The 19606-nt window shown below is 40.7% G+C and overlaps 1 protein-coding gene across 4 annotated transcripts in view; it reads left to right on the top strand.

Moving 5' to 3' along the window:
- The window catches only part of baiap2l1b (BAR/IMD domain containing adaptor protein 2 like 1b), a 31833-nt gene extending 13149 nt beyond the window's left edge, over window positions 1-18684 (top strand). For 2 of the 4 annotated variants that reach the window (XM_030409036.1, XM_030409033.1), the window contains 9 exons: window positions 1103-1237; window positions 7809-7961; window positions 8267-8422; window positions 8924-9032; window positions 9727-9943; window positions 12115-12177; window positions 13026-13281; window positions 18223-18269; window positions 18354-18684. In XM_030409036.1, coding sequence (XP_030264896.1) covers window positions 1103-1237; window positions 7809-7961; window positions 8267-8422; window positions 8924-9032; window positions 9727-9943; window positions 12115-12177; window positions 13026-13281; window positions 18223-18269; window positions 18354-18426 — 1209 coding nt within the window. In that variant the 3' untranslated portion in view covers window positions 18427-18684. Of the gene's footprint in view, window positions 1-1102; window positions 1238-7808; window positions 7962-8266; window positions 8423-8923; window positions 9033-9726; window positions 9944-12114; window positions 12178-13025; window positions 13282-13531; window positions 13804-18222; window positions 18270-18353 lie in introns of those variants that run through there. The other 2 variants (XM_030409034.1, XM_030409035.1) reach the window with 2 other exon arrangements.
- Window positions 18685-19606: the final 922 nt, after the last annotated feature.

The raw sequence follows: 19606 nt of genomic DNA, 5'->3' as shown, positions 1-19606 counted from the left end.
CTATGTGGGATTTTTGGAATGCATACCTAAACATGTCTGTACAAAGAAGATTTTTGTTTATTCATAATTGTGATCATGAAGAGGATGAGCAGGTAGATGGATGGAAAACTTCATTTTCACTCAAACATCTGAACCATGACTGAGTCCTGCGCAGCAATTCAGTGCTGTAATTTTCTGTCACTATGACTGCAGCCATGACATTTAATTGATGTCCTAATGGGAGTTATTGCTGCAATACAACACAGCAATACAAGCCAAAGTGGTCCACCAAGCATGTTGTTGTTAATGTGTCATTTTGCATAAAGTTCCAATGATAATTATACTACTCAATGTCATTATAGTAGTTATTTAAGTCCAAAATCAAATTTTGATATTCAACAAATGGCAAATGGAATCAAATTAAGACTAAGATAGCATCATATCAAATAAATGTATTGAAAAAATGTGAGTTTAAGAAAATGAAATAATCAAAACTAATAATAAAAATAATAAGAATTCCACTCAGTAGAACGCATACCTCTTAAATTCAGTCCAGCCTCATCCAGTTTCCTATCTGTAACTCTAAAGCGGCAAAATGAAAACTTTCAAATTCACTTCATCCAGATTTGTCAAATTCTACTCACTCATACCAGCCACCTAAATGCACCTGATGCTTTTCATATATATCCATGCATTATTCCCTGAGAAATAAACAAAAATGTTGAGCAACATGCAAATGTAAAGAAAGTGAGAAAAAAAAATGTCCTGAATCCATCCCTTTATCCACATCCAAACCAAAAGTAATGGGGTCAGAGAACCAGCCTCCATCCATCTGTGCATGAGTTTTTATGTAATCCTGCTTTCAAACCAACCAGCCAACAAACAGACTAGCTGAAAACACCTTGATGGAGAAATGAATGACGTGATTCAGAAAGGGTTTGTTCTATAAAAGCATGGCAGTGACTGAACGTGTCATACATGAGTTTAAACAGGATAGTTTTTGATATGTCCAGAAAGTTTATACTTCCAGCTGAAGTGTGAATATGTGTAGAGGTTATATGTGGGTTAGATAACTATTTTGAAAAGGACCAGTATTTACACAACTGACTCTCCTCTGCTCCAGGCCACGTTTAAGAGGTACCAGATGGAGCACAAGATGAAGCAGGACTCTCTGGAGAGGTCTCAGGCAGACCTGAAGAAGCTGAGGAGAAAGAGCCAAGGCAAGAACGCCAACAAGTACGAGAACAAAGAAAGCGAGGTAAGCTGGATAGAGACACACAGACACGTGACACATCATGTGTCACATGGATTCTCTTTCCTTGACACACACACACACACACACACACACACACACACACACACACAGGCACGTTCATATATGCATAGACATAATTACACCGACACACACACAGTCATTTCCAAACCTTGACACCTGAGATGCACCATGTCAAAGCCAGTGTAACAAAAGGTGGGGACAGTGTATGAAGTGTCTGCTCTGTGCAGTCATGCAGGAGAGGATGTATGTGTGTTGTTTGCTTCTTTTACACCCGCATACAAACCTCTTCCTCCACCCATATGCTCAACAAGTAAAGTGAACACATGTACAAAACAAGCAAACAAACAAGGGAGAGTGATAATATTGACCAGAGATGCTTTGTATAAGTACTATAAAGTCTGGGCAGTTATCAGTATTGACTAAGTGCTGCACCTCCTCTAAATTTAATGACTGCCAGTCATCTGATCATAAAAAAGATATCTTGATAACCTTAGAGACACATGTAAAGTGGACATTCTTATTTATGCAGTGTTTCCTCTACATTCATTTAGGAGTGGTGGCCCGCCACTCCTAAATCCTAGCCGCCACTCCTTCAAATTGTTTTTGTTTTTTTTAATTGTCGCAAATACACCACCGCCACATCATATCTCCACCTTCACAGCAGAGTCCTGCACCGGGTCGGGTGTCGCGAGTGCTGAGGTAAACTAGATAACTATCTTGCTCAGTATCTACTCTTTGGAGTAGATTCCCCCCCCCCCCAAGAACTTACTGGTGCCATCGACGTTAATTACTCGCGAGAGCGCGGCCTTGAAAGTGACATCACGTCAAGCACCCAGGCACCAGGTTGGAGAGTCAGAGGAGTGTCATCTTGAAAATAGGGCAACGACTCACCGTAAAGGTAGACTTATTAGCTTAAGAAAACTTACAATAGATTTTATAAGTTCAATAGACATTCGCAAAATACTGATGGCCAGCTAAGGTTACGTAACATATCGGTAGCTTAATTAATTGAGCCCGGTGCCAACTCAACTCAGTGTCGCTAACGTGAGTAAACTAATTGATAGCATTAAGCGAATATATACACGCCATGATGTAACTGCTGACTGCATTTTCAGATGAGCTTGTTCAAATATTTCTAAAAGAAGAGAAAGACACCCGATGAAGATGACGCTAGTCAGGTATCATTAGCATTTTTCTGACTCAAATGATGATGGTTAGGTAAAAAATTGAATGCAGTCAAGTGTCATTTGTTTACGCCGCCACGGCTCCCTGGAGAGCCTGCCCCTGCTGAAAAAAATCCTAGAGGAAACACTGTTATGGCAACATTTTGCTTTCATATCAAACAAAACAAAAAGTATTATTTGACCTGTACTCTTGAGACATGTTTGTTTAATGCCGAATTGGCAAAATGATACAGTAATGTAATGTAATGTTGAACTGTTGAACACCTTCGACTGCCTTGTTTACTTGTTGGAGGTGCTCCGTTAATTAAACCTTTGGTCGTTTGTGTCTTTTGCTTTTCACCTTTGCCATAAAGTGTCTTCAGTGTCCCCTTTAGAAAATAAATGACTCTGATTTTGTTTACAGATGGGTTACCTGAGTGTACCATATTAGTCACTGTGGACTGTTAAGTCATCATTATAGTCAGTGTAAGTTGTCATTACATGGTGCCACCACACCCTGCTAACAGTGAGTCTCCAGGGTGAAAATTGCAGAGACCATCTCAAAGCTGCACAGCAGCCTCAGATCTTACATAAGCTTCCTACCATCGATCCAGTCAGGCAGCATGTTGGCGTGTGTGTGCGTGCCTCTGTCAGTGTGTATACTGTCAACACAGTCCACCCTACCTATCCTAATCCTGACAGAGATAAAGTGAGAGAGACAACCATAAACAAAAATACACAAGGAATAACATTACTAGTATAGGTTTAATGCAGCTGTAACAGTTTTCATACATTTGATATTTTATTATTACCAAGAAAAAATACTTTATTGTAACACAGTGGCAAATTTATTTTTAAGGTGAAATTAAGATGTTACAGTAGCTTGTTAGTGAAAGATACTTGATGAGCAAGATTGTGAAAATATGATGAACTCTTCCCCGGTGGCTACCTCACAAAATCCCTTCCTTCTTCTGTCATTCGCTTTCATTCTTTTGTTTAGTCTTTTCTCCTCCCTTTTTTCCCTTACTCAATCTCTATCCCACCATTACCATTGTCTGTTTCTTCTTTCCTTCCCAGCAAACAGTGAGTCAGTGTGATTGCTCACTGCTGTGCTCACTTATCTGAATTAAGGCCAGGTATTAGGATTTAGACACCTGACAGACACAGAGATGGGTCGGCTAACAGACAGACAGGGTGTTGGGGCTTAGGAGCAGGAGTTTACAGCAGCATATGATTCACCAGACACCAAAGACTCTTCAAAGCCAGGGAGCAATCCGCCAGAGAACAGAGACAAGATTTTATAGAAGAAAAAGAAAGTGAGAGTTCTGTCAGAACTGTCAGACAATACATTAAAAGACTCTCCAGTGCTAGTTTTTTTCTCTGCACACAAGAATAACAAAGATTGAGATATGTATTTAGGCTTTTACATGTCAAGGAGGTAAAGGGTGATATACTGTATTCAGATGCATTGTATCAGTCTTACCTGTGCTCTTTCTTACCCATAGTTCTCAGGATAAACATAGGTTGTCCATAGCAACACGCTTGCCGCAGTTTACAGGTGTGTGTGTGTGTGTGTGTGTGGCATTTCACACTCCTCCTTTTTTTCCCTCATCCACTTGTTGAAGAAATTACACCGCCCACCGCTACAGTTCTGGAGAGGTGCTCTCTGTTTTTTTTCTTTTTTTTTATTCCATTCAAATTAATGTTATTGGCATTAATCGCTGCAGTATTTCATTCCAAAATAAAACCCAAGAATATAGAATCAATTAGCTCATTGAATGTATGTGATGAATACAGATTTGGATGCACAAAACTCACAACTACAACTGTGTGTACGCAAAAATACTGACATTTGCATATGCATTTTTGTCCACTAGAATGATTTAGTCATTGTGGAACTGGACACACGTGCAGAAGCCTCTTTTTCACCCACACAGTTCACCATAAATGGCTGTTGAAATGACCTCAGGCATCCATTTGCATGTTGATACTCGTGCCACCACTCAGTAGACCTGCCACTGAGAAGAAGTGGCAAAGCATTGCAGTTTAACAGATAATGTCGCATTAGTAGGTTCTCTAGCGGCATCAGATCAGCTGTCTTTACACATGGCTGTGGCTATTTATAGCATCTGTACTAGTGATTTATCACACATACCTGTAAACTGTCATCTGCAGTGATATTGCAATCATTATTTTAAGTCAGAAAGATGATTAATGATTAATTATAGCACTCAGACTACAGACTACAAAGTGCTTTATGGTGCAGGATAAGATTAAAAAAACAGGGAGATAATAGCCACGTGTGTACTGGCAGCAATATGAAAGCGGTGTCCTCCTAGCCCCTAAATAAAAACAACTATAAAATAACAAATGCTGTAAGGTGAATAACTGACTCATGAGATACATCTGGTGGGGAATGAACCTCTGATCCAGAACAACAGGTCAAGTCAATTTCCTTATTCTAACCCAAAATCAAATTGCCTCAGTGGGCTTCACAATCTGTACAGTGAACAAATCATTTGTCAAGTCGATTCGAGTAAGGAAAAGCTCCCCAGAAAACACAGAGTAGTAATCTCTCTATCAGGATGGACATTTATGCAATGGATGTCACGTGTACAATATATAACAACAAAATCTGTTCAGAGTATACAGATCTCAATGACAAAATATCTGATACAAGTAGATTATATGAAATATTTGTGAACAATGCGTATGTCCAGGAGGATGAACAGGCCAGGGCATTTCCATGTGGTACACTAGTTGTCCTGTTCTCCATGGTGACCTGGAAGAGGACAGAAAAACAGAAGTGATCCATGATCCATGGAGGACCCTAAAGGTATGACGGTCAGATCCGTCATACATGTGATGCACCCAGAGCAAGGAGAGAGAGAGATTGTCAAGTGGAGAAGAGGAGAAAGAGATAAAGTTTGCAGCTTGAGGGAAACGAAAAACAAAAACAGAAGTTAGAGAAATGCAGTGTTTATGAAAAAGTTTACTGACAGACATGAACTCTAGATACAAAAGGTTAAGAGATTTATTCACACTGATAAGGACCAACTGTAAAAAGGTAATAGTAACATGAGCGAATGCTGAGCAGTCAAGACCAATTAAAAGAAATTAGTTTTAAGTTTGAATTTAAAGGCCTCAATAGAGTCAGATTGTCTAATGTCAGCAGTGAGGTTATCCAGGGGAGGGGGGGCACGATAGGAAAAAGCCCCACAGCCAATGGACTTCTGTTAAACTCTGGAGACAGACAGGAGCCCTGTGTTCTGAGAGCATAATGATCTAAATCTGACATTAGTGTTATATGTTACATTCATTATATCATTGTATTAAAAGCAGAGGCAGGAAAAAAGAAATAAAGGGAGATCAACCCAGCAGTAACAGGAAAAAGAGTGCCATTTATGTTGTTGTTCATGTAGGTGTTCATGTTTGCATCATACATTTGCATCTGCATCTACCACAAAGGGGAAGTTGTTATCCTAAAAACATGTATTGAGTGAAATACCATCAACTCAAATGGCCTTCCTGGCATCAGAGAGAGAAATTCTCCTTCAGTCCTGCAGACAGAACGCACTGTTTGAACAATGATAATATCACCCCTGCTGAATGTTAAAGCACACACAGGTGCACACAGTTTGTGTCATTTTATGCTTCGCCCTGTTGCTGAGAACACACACACACACACACACACACCAATAAAAATACCTTGTGTTAGTTTCAACATAGATTGGAAAATCAAAAGTCTAGTTATTTATCAATACAGATGTTGAAGAGATAGCTGCCTCAGTAGGTTACATTTATATTACATTACATACGTTACATTTCCCCAGAAAACAAAACCTGAAGGACAGGGGGTCGCAGGGTGGGAAACGAAAAAAGCACTGCACAAATCACAAAGGGGTCAAAGTAAAATGGTCCTTTGGTATCTCAAAGGTGCGGTGGGAGTAAAACCCACAGCCACACACTAATAACCAACAAAAACAGTTGACCCAAAAACCAAAGGTGAGGGGGGAAACAAAAAGTATTGAAACTGGCCAAAAGAAATGCACCCCAAACAGAAAACACAGAGACCCAACTGATGGTGTCGACTCCCTGAAACATGCAACTATCTGTGCAGGGGAACTGCAACCGCCTTATTTAAACTCCCAGCTGACTGATTGCAGCCAGCTGAGGGAGAACATCCAGTAGCTTCTGATGACCTGTGACCTAGATCTTTGGATATCTCAAATAAGAACCTTGGGGAATCTCTGATCTGTCCATAACAATTATTAATATCTTTATCACCCCTTGTTATCGTCACTTAATTAGTGTGATTTATAATCCTCTGACGGTTTATGGTATTAATTATCCAGTATTGTTTTCTCTGTATGAGTTTCGAAGGCACCTTTTCTCTTAGTGTTTTACACCCAAAGACGCAGTTTATACAAAGACTTTGGTTAAGTAATTAATAGGGAAATTAAGCATTTTAATAATCTTCTTTACTCCTTGTTAATTTGGTTGAACACAAGAGATGAGAATCTGAATTCTTTAAGCATTATTGAATTGAACCCAACCCTCAGCCTTCTGGTAAATAAAGCTGTGAGCAGGTTAAGGCTTTATCAGAAGAGAGCTCAATAGAGAGGGCGTGTGCCATCGCATTAACAGCCGTTACAGGTGTGCCAATTCCAGCCAGTTGGAGGAGGATAATTACACGGATCTCACGTGTTGTTGTTTTTTACAGAATTGTGTATTGTTATTTTTGAGAAAGCATGAGTGTGAATGTTTTTTGGGCATAAAATGTTCCATTTGGTGAGGAAGTAATATAAAGGCTTTGCAAGTCATAAAATACATTTACAAGAGTAACTTTAAATGAGTCTTTATGAGGCTTTATTGTTTACAAGAAAATAATAACAATTAAACCAAGATGATTAAGATGGTAAAATAAGTTGGATGAGTATTTTAGTGTTCATCACACACGCTCACAAGGACACACAGTAGTCTAATGTCTCTACAGCAGTCCTCTGACCTTTTATAATCCCAGGCTGTCTGTGCAGATAAGATGCTGTGTGCCCCTCTTTCCTCCTGTTGCTATGTCCTTTCACTAAACACTCAATGCAACCTGTCAATACAGTCAACTTTAGTCTAATGAAACCTTTCTGCTGCAAGAGAAAGATTAGGGTATTCAGAAAGGAGGAGGAGAAACCCTGCTTCTTTCATATCGTTTACCTTTGTCAGGTTCGTGTACAGATGGACGGTGAAAGGGACTAGATGGCTGCAGAGCATGTGGCAGGGAAGATAAGACCAGATCTATTGGAGATGGTTGTTCGTAAGACGGTGTATAACAAAAGACAAACCAATGTATTTCATGTATTACTTATCATAATTTTTTTTTATGTGTTTGTTGCCAGTGCCTGGAAACGTTGACGAGCCGTCAGACGGACATGCAGTTGTTCATCGCAGACGGCTGTAAAGAGGCTCTACTGGAGGAGAAGAGACGCTTCTGTTTCCTGGTGGACAAACACTGCATGTTCTCTTACCAGTTCGCTTCCTTCCACGACAAGGTACAGAACACTCCTGCCCCTCGTTTGCTTACAATCAGGCAAAACATTTTGCTTGCCCTTGGCATAACACTTCGCTGGCTATGTCTCTGTGGTGGTGAAAAGCGTATATCTTACTGGAGAAAACCCTCAGCAATTTTAAATCTATTCAAAACACCAGCCAGAGCAATTTATTCCAAAACCCACAATCTCAGGACTCTACATGCATTGTGTTACCATAGTGATGAAAATCTTTGTGTGCAGTGTTTTTCTCAGATTACTCATGTTTTCTTTTAATATCTTTCCTCCTGTCCGTGCCTGCTGTACAGGCCAAAGACATTCTGACGGCAAAGCTGGGCAGCTGGCAGGACCAGTGCAACGATGCAACCGACATGCCTGAGAGTGTCCTTACGATGATCGAGGGACTGCGCACGGCTGTCTCCATCACACCTCTGCCCTCTCCCTCACCGTCACGGCACAGTGTGGTATGATGGAAGGGATGAAAGGACAAATATTTCTCAGGATTGACTCATGATAGATACCTAATGATAACACCACACTTTCCCCTTAAAGTAGAGATGGTGTGATTAGATTTCTGCACACCTTGGTGTATAGGTTTGCATATTAATGAAGAGACAATGTCCTTTAAGATGTGGTGTGTATTTAAATACCTCATATATCTCATATTTAATTAGGATTAATCATGTGTTCATTAAATTTCATGTCATGACTACTGCAACTCCATAGTAAGTAGGGTGACTGAGAACCTCCATCAACATCTCACAGTATTTTAGATTTTAAATTCATGGATCTTCCGATGTATGCTTTAAAGGTTTATGTTTAACTTGTGATGAGGCTAATACTACTGTTACAAAAAAGTGCTGTGTTGGTGATTCAGTGTAGTATACGTATCATAAACATTGAAAAAGAAGCACATGATACAGTTGCTAACATGCTAACATTATCATTAATGTTTCTTGTGGCAGAACATGTCCGCTCCCCCGGCCCCACCTCAGACCCAGGCTCAGACCAGTCCTCTGGCTAATATGTTCACTCCGGAGAACAACACTTCCAATGTGACCAGCAACAGCACAGGTATCATGGCAGGCACTGCGGCATTGGTTTTCATTTGGCACCTCCCTGTGTGCCATTGTGGCTTTAAGCTTGTGCTTTCTATGACAGGGAGCAGAACTGCCTGTTCCTTCGTTAAATATGAATGGATATTATCCTGCTTCGAACAACAGCATCTGCTTCGTTTCGTTTGGGTAGCTCCTTTTTTCTCTGCTGCTACAAAAATGTATTCCAGGATGAAATGATTGAATTTAGTAAATGTTTATTGTAAATTATTGATGGTTTGTCCAGACTGTTGAATGTGAAAAGCATCAACTTCTCGTCCAAATAGGGTCACTTCTGACTTTAAAAAACCAAGATGGCAACGGTCGTAATGCCAAAGTCAAGGCCTCTTTACAATTATTGAATAGATTGCTGTGAAGTTTGTTACAGACATGCTCGATCCCCAGAGGATGAATTGTAATCATTTTCATTTGCTGAACTTTCATCTCCATTATCCCCTGCTGGTTTGTCTGGCACTATTGGTTTATGACCGAATAGCTGCCAAACTAATGACATTAGCCTCAGCTTTACTTTGTGTTTGTCACTGTATGATGGGGCCAATAATCTGAAGGCACAGCCTCACAAGGCTGTTATGGTGGCTTTTGATTGCTCGACTTGTTGTTGTATTCTAGCTGAGACTCTTCATCCTTACCGTTTGTTCCTCCCTCCCTTCCAGACCACGGGAACAGCGAGGAGAACAATCTTGCCAGGTCTGTTTCTGTCGCCACGGGCCTCAACAACATAGTTAAGCGGCCACGTGTGCGCACCATCTTCCCTCACACTGCCGGCAATAACAGCACACTGCTCAGCTTTGACGAGGGAGACGTCATCCTCCTGCTCATCCCCGATGAGAGAGACGGGTGGCTGTACGGGGAACTGGAGAAGAACGGAAAGTGAGTCGGATCACACGTGTTGCATTTGTCTGTAATTTCACAAATGAGGGAAAGCTTGTGCACCTTCAAGACTGTATATAGAGACATGATTAGATGGCCCACACATCTGTACTCACATCACAACCAATATATACCTCAGCTACCTTCATATTTTAAGGAATATTAACATGAAATTTTACTATAATCACTACCTTCCTCTGTCTGCCCACCAGTCATGTGATTGGTAAGAGTTTGACTGCACTGTCCTAACTGGTCAGATGGTCCCTAACTTGATTGTTATGCTGACCATGTAAGCACACACACACACACACAGCTCCAGGCTCACCAAGTGCTGCCCGAGCTGGATACACTCACTGATAAGGAAATCAAAGTAAATCATGGCCTGAGGGTGGGATGTACGATAGTGGACTGGAGTGAGGCAGAGAGAGAGGTTCAGAGTACCACCTGCTGTCCTACACAGACAGGCAAACACCAAGCCAGCTGGCTCTCCCCGGGTCTCTGATGTCTGACTTTTTAAACAGGGATTTGATCTGAAGCCCTTGGAAGTGTGTTTTTGAATTTGAATCAGTCATCAGGTTTGATCTTTATCACTATCAAGGGAAATTACCTGGCACACTTTATCCCAAAAAATTGATCAAGGGCAGAAGGGAATCATTTCTGAGTTGCTTTTCAAAAGTAAGGCTGCCCAAAAGTAAAACTTTGGTCTCGCTGCCTCTCGAATGCAAGCAGGGATGACTAAAGGCTTAAAAAGTGTATATGATGTTGTTAATCAGAGCAGATCATGTGACCAGATGGGCTTTGAAGCTTGGTTTCTCCCTTTGCCAAGCAACGACTGGTATAAATCAGATGTCCACACACACTATTGATGGACTGAAGAATGAATGTCAACAGGATAGAGATAGATTCGAATCATAGTGAGCAGAATATGTATTGGTCAATAAACCACAGCGACACATGACCAAATAATGACATCACACAGAATATTCTCATGGTCACTTTCCCTGCTTCCTCACTGTCGTATCATCTCAGAGGGCTTGTAAGAGCTTTGCTTTCCTGTGCAGGGAAAGTCCATAGGGGAAAATGAAAATCCCTGCTACTAGTGAGCTGTCCTTGAGCAAGGTAAACCTACACTGTGACCAGCAGTATCACTCATGCAAGGACTCGACTTGTGTTCTCAGTGGAACAACCTTCATTAAATAAATAAAAGCTATTATTAATATGTGTGTAATTGAGTGAGGTGTATTTTCCAGTAGGAGCCTTTTTTATCGCAGGTACATGAAGGAACACTCATTCCCGAGGACAAATATCAATATTTATCCACATGGAGGTAGAGGCTGACTGGTTACATACTGATTACGAACAACAGCACAATGACACACAGTCCTTGGTCTGAGCTTGTGACACAGATTTGTTAGTACTCTTAGTCCAAACCTTTTTATTCACTCATGCGAATGTACTTTTAATTGAATTTTCGAGCTAAGGGTGAGAAGTTGTTTGAGCAAAGTTGCTTTAATTTAATTGAATCATTCCTGTGGCTTTATGACGTCGTTCTCCCTATATTTTTAAACTCTATAATGAAGTAGCTGCTTGGATTCCTGTACTGAGGTTACTAAAAACCTCATAAATCTCTAGACTGGTTGAGACATTGACTCATTTCATAAACCAAACATTAATTCATCAGCCTTGTGTGTGTCAACTCAACGGGTTTGAGGTAAAACCTTGACCACAGGCCCTTGATCAATTCAAAAGCCTGATTGACTTTGCTCCACAGAGAAGATGGAAAATAAGAAGAATACAATCTAAAATGGAAAAATCCAGTTAAAATGATACCTTTTCATGACATCTCTTTACTAATCATTTTTATTTTCTGTGTTGAATTCCAGTTTTTTTGCTGCCATGGTGACCAATGGTATAGCTAACACACAGTATATGAAACAATAGAAAGAACTATAGTAGTGCTTTGATAGTATATCTGTTTGTTTCTCTTTTTTATCTTATGATCAATAGCTGGAGTAAGTCAGTGAGTTGAGGGCAGAGCAGCATAGCTCTTTGCTAATCATGTAGAGAAGCTTTCAGATTGCTGCGCAACGGGAGCTGGTAGGGAGGCTGGCAACAAGAAGAACCACAGGTGTAATCATCCCAAACCCTGCTTCTCTCTCTTTGTCTTGCAGGAGGGGCTGGTTCCCTTCATCTTACTGCCGTGCACTCTCCGAACCTCTCCTGAATAACAACAGGTAAGGAGACTCCATGTTGCAGCTCACACACACATACACACACACCGGCAGGTTTCATGTTGCAGCCAGCTGTATTGTTGGCAGTGTTTCCTCTAGTTACTACTGTTAAAGTGATAACCTTTCTAATCCTACGGGGGACTCTCCCATTCCTCAACCTTTGATTCCTGTCGAAGTCAAGTCCTGCTCTGTTTCAGAAACTCTGTTTCCATAGACCTTAGACTTTAAATTGTCTTTTTGCATCCACGAATATTGAGTAACCCTCAAATCTGTGTGATTCAAATGAATCTAAAATTGGACTTTTTCGGATGAGCTCAGCAAAGTATCAGGAAACAGGATGTTGTGTGCTGCTGATGAATAGATTTTGCTGCTGATGAGGGAGAGAAGGTTCAGGGAGTCGACTCCAGCCTCTTCTTCAAAGAGACTAATCCCTGTCGGATTAATTTATTAGATCTTAATGTGCTGCACCTCCCACAGAGAGGCTGCCAGCAAACTGTCAGGGAAACAAAGTTTAAACTTTAACCAGCGCTGGGGGACACAACACACAAGTACACACTTGTCCATTTGTCCCCATGAGGACTCTCAACAGATCACATCTAGTCTGTGTCCCATAATTTTGATTGTGATGCCTATAAACCCAACATTAATTTTAAGATTAACCTTGTCTAATTCTTACAGTAACACTAAATGGAACAGCCTGTGTAGCCAGGAGACTCATGCAAAATCCTGTAATTAGTTTGATTAGGTGGCCTTTTTCTTCTTATACCTCTTTTCTTCCCTTCTTCCCTTCTTTCCCTGCACTGCTCTATTTTTGTCTTTTTGTTGCAACCCCGTCCCCTCTTCTCTGACAGCGCCTCCCCTCCTCTTCCTCACAGCGTGTCTGCTGTCCCGTACCGCAGCAGAAGCGTGGTCAACCTCCACCATCAGGACACGGAGACAGACGAGGCGACGATGGTGCTCCCCCCAGCGGACTACTGCGACAGCCCGCAGCGCAACGCCATCAAGAACAACACCCCGTCCATCAACAACGTCACCACAAATAACAACCACCAGCACTCCCCCACGCCCTCTGCTGTCTCCTCCTCCTCCTCCTCTGATCACAACACGGTCAGTCAGTGCAACAGTTCTACATTTTGTTCGACTGAAAGCCACAAATTTATCATGGAGAAAGGTAGTTGATAAGTCTTATCCCCAGATCATTGAATGTTAAAGCGTCCAACCCAAGCTCCCCAAAGGGATGTGACTCATCTCTTTCTGCAGGAAGTTAGATCTTGTTGCTTTAAGCCCTGCCTTCAAAAATGATTGTTCTAAGAAATTTAATCAGCTCAGAACAATTTGACCTACTGTCTCCTGCCAGACCTTTGTGCTGTGCTGGCACGGCTCTGACTTGGTGTCGTGATGGGACTGGCAATGTGAGGCTGCGTCTCACCTGATACCTGCAGAAGCATGGCTACTGTACCCTCGACTGTTCAGCCTTATCTTGACTGCTGATGAAAGTGGTGGCGGGTGGTGTCAGATGAGTTTTATATGTCTGCCTTGGTAACCTGACCTCACTCTGATATACTCTCAGTGTCGGCAGACACACGATAAAAAAATCAATAAATAAAATGCATGTGAGGAAGAAGCACACACTGTGTAGAGTTCTTGTGGGTGTTTTCATCTTCTGCATGTACAATCAATACTGATTGAAGATTATTTTCTTCATACTCAGCATTTAGTCCTTTTTCAAGATGAGGTAGCACACAAAAAGAAATTAAATACCAAATACTTTAAAGGCCCATTCACTGTGTTTGAAGATGAAAAAGGTGCTGCTTTCCTTTATCATGAAGAGCTTTACCTTGCTCAAACTTGAAAGGCACCTGGACTCAGAAATTCACTTGTATGTAAACCACAAATAACATTAAATTTTCAATAGGGGTCAATATGTATAGAAAATTGCTCGCCCGTCCGTGATACCCTGCCTCTCCCTCATGTCCTTTTCAGCCGCCTATGAACCTGAACAGGACAAGAAGTTATAGAAACTAGAATGAAGATGGGTTTTTTTCCCAAACTTCACCATAAAGACCAACTTTAGATTAACATAGGCAGAAACTCTAATTTTATAGGATATGCAAAGGTTATAAATGCGTTTGAAAGGCTATGGTCAGTTTTTCTCCATCCCTACATGGTTGTAGGGGATGAAGACACAGACTGAGCAGGCCACAGCTGTAAAGAAGATTGCCTTTGTTTTAATTATCCCCAGTGTACTGAAAATGAGTCTCCTGGAGTCCCTTCTCCAGTTAGAGGCAGTAACACAGTGACAGTGGCGAGCTCCCTCAACTAATGTAACGACGATGGAACCTCTTTGACTTAGCAGCAGAAGTTTTTTTTGAATATTTCCATCATCACAGAGTCTAAAATAGAATAATTGATATAATACATAATATCAGTGGCACCATCTCTGATGCCGACCCGCCTGTAGTCATTATTTTACAAATGTTCCTCCTTTTGCATACCATGCAAAGCATCAGCCAAAGTCGCGGTTTTCCTCCACGAAAGCTTTTATCATTCCCCTGCTGTGCTGGATGAATGTAAATGTGTTGTGGTTCGTCAGGGTCAAAAGCAGCTACCCTATCTGCACGATCACACACGCACACACACACACACACACTTCAAAGTGAAAATATGGACATGTAGGACAAAATCTCACACACAATTATTCTCCATCACATCTACATTCAGAGACAGATACACTGTACACTGGATCAATGCAGTGTATCGGTATTCTATTTTGTTCCTACATATGATCTTGGATTTTGGTTATCCTTATATCGTGATAAGACATTTTCCTGGTTTTTAAGGCTCCATTACAGTAAAGTGATGTAATTTTCTGAACCTACTAGGCTGATTTTCTTGCTGTGATAGCTGACTTTACACACTCTATGAAAAATGTAATTGTGTTAATGTTTTGTGGAAGTACAAATGGTCATCAGTATTGTGTATTTGAAAGATACAGACAGAAATATCGTGATACTTGATGTTTTCGTCCAGTCCCAGCATTTATGAAGTGCTTCTGAAGAGATACATACTAATTAGGGCCATTTCACCCAGTCCTACTGAACCTGCTGTTGAGTTGCATCGATTCCCTGAAGTTCCATATGAACTGAAATTAACATATTTGATGATATGAGCAATGCACTGTTTTGCAAGTCAAATCAAGTCTCTGTCCTCAGGCTATCTAAGTTAATTACACTGTACATAACATTCGTCATAACATTTGTTTATTATTGCCCATTTTCATCTTAATTATATTCAGTTAAGGCCCAGATCGACGACAGAATCCCAACGCAGTGAAGTTACACAAACACACACACACAGCCGACGTGTCTGTTCTGGTGGCTTGTGATGTTTGACCCAGTTAGAGGGTTCAATAGTCAGATGGCAAATGGAGACACATTTTTTGCTTTCTTGCCTCGAAGGTATTTATTATTTACCACTCATTTAGGCAGACGGACAGACATACGGTACTAGAGCCAATGATGCTTTTGTGTGTGTCTGCTTGTGTCTACACTGTGAGGCCTGTCGGTCTGCATCCAGCCTCCGTCTCTCCACCACCAGCGAGGCATTATGGTGGAATTCCACTCCGGGTGAACCCGATACCCGGCTTCCTCCTTTGCCGCTCTCTCTTCATTCTTTCAGTTTCTCTCGGCGTCATTTTTTTTGTCTGTTTATCTTCCCCTCTTTACACTTGTCTCTAAATCAAACAATGCATACCTCTCTGTCCCGCCATCTCCAGGGTAAATAAGAGTCAGTTCTAGAGAAGTTTCTCCTCCATTCATTCCTCACACACACCCCTTGCCTTAACTTCGCTCAAAACACCAACACGCACACACATATACACGGATCCCAGAATAGACTTGTGTGTGGGAAAAGTGCTCATCTGCTATAGCAGACTATAATACTCCAGTTCATGTACAGCTCAGTGTATGAGTGGGTGGCTGAGGTTGTGTTGGGTGAGTTGGCAACTTGTGGATGCAACATTAACAAACCCTCTAATTGTTTGTTTTTATCTCTTTATTAGTTGATAATTCTGTTGCTGCTCGAAAACAGAAATGGACATTAAGCTGAAAGCAGAACATCTGTAATGTAAAGCAAAGCCTTTTTCTGTTGGTCCAGAGAAGAGAAGGTGAGAGGAAGGGAGGAGAGGAGAGGAGGGGGGTTACTGTGGAATGCACTGTCACCATGAGAAGAAATGCAGCCTCACTGGTTTTGGTGCTTTGTGTTGAAGAAAAGATAACGACTCACAGGAATGAATATATTTAGAGGATGGAGAAACAGATATCTGTGAGATTGAGATCTACAGAGAAAGTTGAAGGAACGCAGATGGTTTTGACCTCCAGGCTGAGTATCAGTGTGATAGAAGAAGATACTCAAAGTGAAACAGAGCAAAACAGTTCAACGTGAAGACGGTCTCAGCATGTTGACTGCACAAGTGTTTGAAACTATTGTCATGATTTGACAGAAGCAGAGGCAGCAGGATCGTTGCTACGTGTTTTGTAATCCAAACATCTGTAGGAAGAGAACAGATGTTAAACTCTTTACGCCCTGTGGGATACAAGTGGTCACAGTCAGAGGGACTGTGCCAAGACTGAAAGTCTCAGAGACTCATCAGTCACTCTATACACTTCTGACCTCTAGTGGAACCTGTGCAGTACTGCAGTTTGGCAAATGGCTCAACCTCAGCACTCTCAGTTTACAAAACAGTGGCTGTATTTGAGTTATCCAAGACTCCCTTCACTATAGATACATTACACAGTGAACAGTTCTAAATTAACTTATTAATTTTGATATATTGCTATTTTTGTCAACAAATATTCACATTTTAGAAGCTAGAAACTGTGTCTCTTAATATAGAAAATATTTGTTTAGAACATTACATAATCTGTGAACAAAAAAATAATCTGCAATAGTTTTTATCACTAAGTTATTTTTGGACTGTAGTATAACAGTGTATGGATGTGAAATTCTATTCAAAATGGTCTTTAAAAGTCTCAAATAGTCTTACATTGTATTTGTTGTAATGTGAGGAAAGCTGCAGCAGGAAAGAGAAACCTCAGTCACACACACACTCAGCTGATCTGTCTGAGTGTGTGTCTTTATATTTGTTTTGTTAGGCTGCAGATAGATCTGCTCCTTCTGTCAACTCTTCCTGTTGTTCTGTTGTCTCTCTCATACACGTGCTGTCTCGGCTTGACTCAGCACGTCGGCCCAGCACACCGGGGATTTGCATTTCCGTTACAACAGAGCTAACCGCTTGAAGATGCGTCTTTAACTGATGACTAGCTTGTCTTGAGCCGTGGTTAAAGAAGTGGCTGTAAATACTCCTCCTCCCAACTGTTTTATAGAAGAACTGATACCAAGAAAGCGCCGCTAATTTCAGTTACTGACACGTTTCATTTTCTGTTATTTCTTCACATTAAAAGCCTGAGTTATTCAGTTATTTAGAAGCTAATAATCTCCAAGGTGTAACCAATGCAAAAAAGTTCAAGATGAATATCATCCGGATGATTTCAGGTGTGCTCTTCATTTGGTCATTTATTTGAAGATGCATTTTATGGCGTAATTGCTGTATTTGGGCTTAATTTGCAAGAAGAAAAAAGTTAAAATACTCCTTTTAAATGTAAATTGTACAGAAGTATATTCTAAGTCTCAAACTAAATTTTCCTCCAGCTTCTCGCCCTGTTTGCTCATTGTGTCACTGCCTTTCCATCATCAGAAAACTTTATGCAACAGACTTGAATTTCCAGATGGTCCAGATTTCACACACTGTCCCGTGATGTGACACGGCACGCTGTCTTTCCCACGCTTTCCCTCGCCAGTGTATCCAATCTTTCAACGGCTAAAAGTCTGTTTGTGTGTGTGTGTGTGTGTGTGTGTGTGTTGGGTTAGGCTGTACATCAAACAGAAGTAAATGCATCTGGGCATGATTGAGGTATTCATACTGCGTCGTATGTCAAGGTTATGTCATGTGTGATGGATTGTATTACAGTGAATCTGTTTTCTTCACAGACGGTCCAACCTAATGGCGTCTCGAGACCTTCGCCTGCGTACCTCGCGTAAGTCACATATTTAACGACTGCCGTTCTCTCGCCCAGATATGCACTCGTCGCTCACTCGCTGCTTTCCTTTTTTTCCCACAGGGGAGGAAACCCATTCGCCACAGTCAGGCTACGTCCAACCGTCACCAACGACCGCTCTGCACCGGTCATCTGATCTGTCCACATTTTCACACACCCTCGATTCCCACAAACCCTTCTGTGTCATCTGTCCCAGGACGTGCAGCAGCTCCTGGATGGAATCACACTAAACTTGGCCGGTACTGAGGAAAAAAAATGCCATTTGAATCTGGGATCTCCTTACTGCTGCAAACTCTTACAAAGTATTTTGGGACCATTTTATTTTACAGAACATATGCTCATATATTTAAGATGAGTGTGTGTGTGTGTGTGTGTGTGTATATATATATATATATATATATATATATATATATATATATATATATATATATATATATATATATATATATATATATATATATATATATATATATATATATATATATATATATATATATATATATATATATATATATATATATATATATATATTTCCATGTCTATTTTTGTCCCTCTGTTTGTGGTGGAGATTACTTAAATGACCACATTCTTACCTGCACTTGAGAAACAGAAAAATGGTCAAAGAAAATACTGGAATGTATTTATGCCGTGGATGTTGCTTTTTCATCGTCCAAATGACTGTTAAAAATCTTTTCTGTTGCCATAAGACAGTAAAAGAATGTACTGAAGAGGACCTCTGCATTTCACCGTCAGGTCCTTATGAAACATTGAATCTCAGCGTCGATACCGAAATGATGTTTGAGGGGAGATGCATCCAAAAAAAGGCACGCAAGTGATCTTTACCCTCAAGTCCCTCTTGTATATACATTCTCAAAACAGATGCTTTAAAAATATTTGTCCTTTGCCATCTAACTTAGCTTTTTGTAGAGCTAGACCATCATGGAAACAGGACTTTTGCCTTAATGACACATACATACCTGATGTAAAAATATCATGTACCTGTTGAATTCTTCAGATTGTGAACATGAGTTGTGATAATCTCCTCCACGCTGACAGTTTAATCATGTTGGTCTTTGCCCATGTTATGTCCCCATTAGAATTTGCTGTATGGAAAAATAAACATTTATTTCTTGAACTCGCTTTTATAGTTTGGTTTCATGCACAAAGTGTTTCAGTGTTCCCGTTGTCTTTAAAAGACATGTATGTTTGCATTTGCAGAAGATCAAATAAAATATCTGAGCAGGTAAGTAGCATTCATTTTTAATTACAGTAACTCATATATAAAAAGTAAGAACCTCAATCATAAGAGCGTGCGT

This window comes from Sparus aurata, chromosome 23 (assembly GCF_900880675.1).
Source record: "Sparus aurata chromosome 23, fSpaAur1.1, whole genome shotgun sequence".
NCBI classification, from domain to species: domain Eukaryota; kingdom Metazoa; phylum Chordata; class Actinopteri; order Spariformes; family Sparidae; genus Sparus; species Sparus aurata.
The sequence above is the reverse complement of the archived record's forward strand: the minus strand, read 5'-3'. Positions and strand labels throughout refer to the sequence as shown.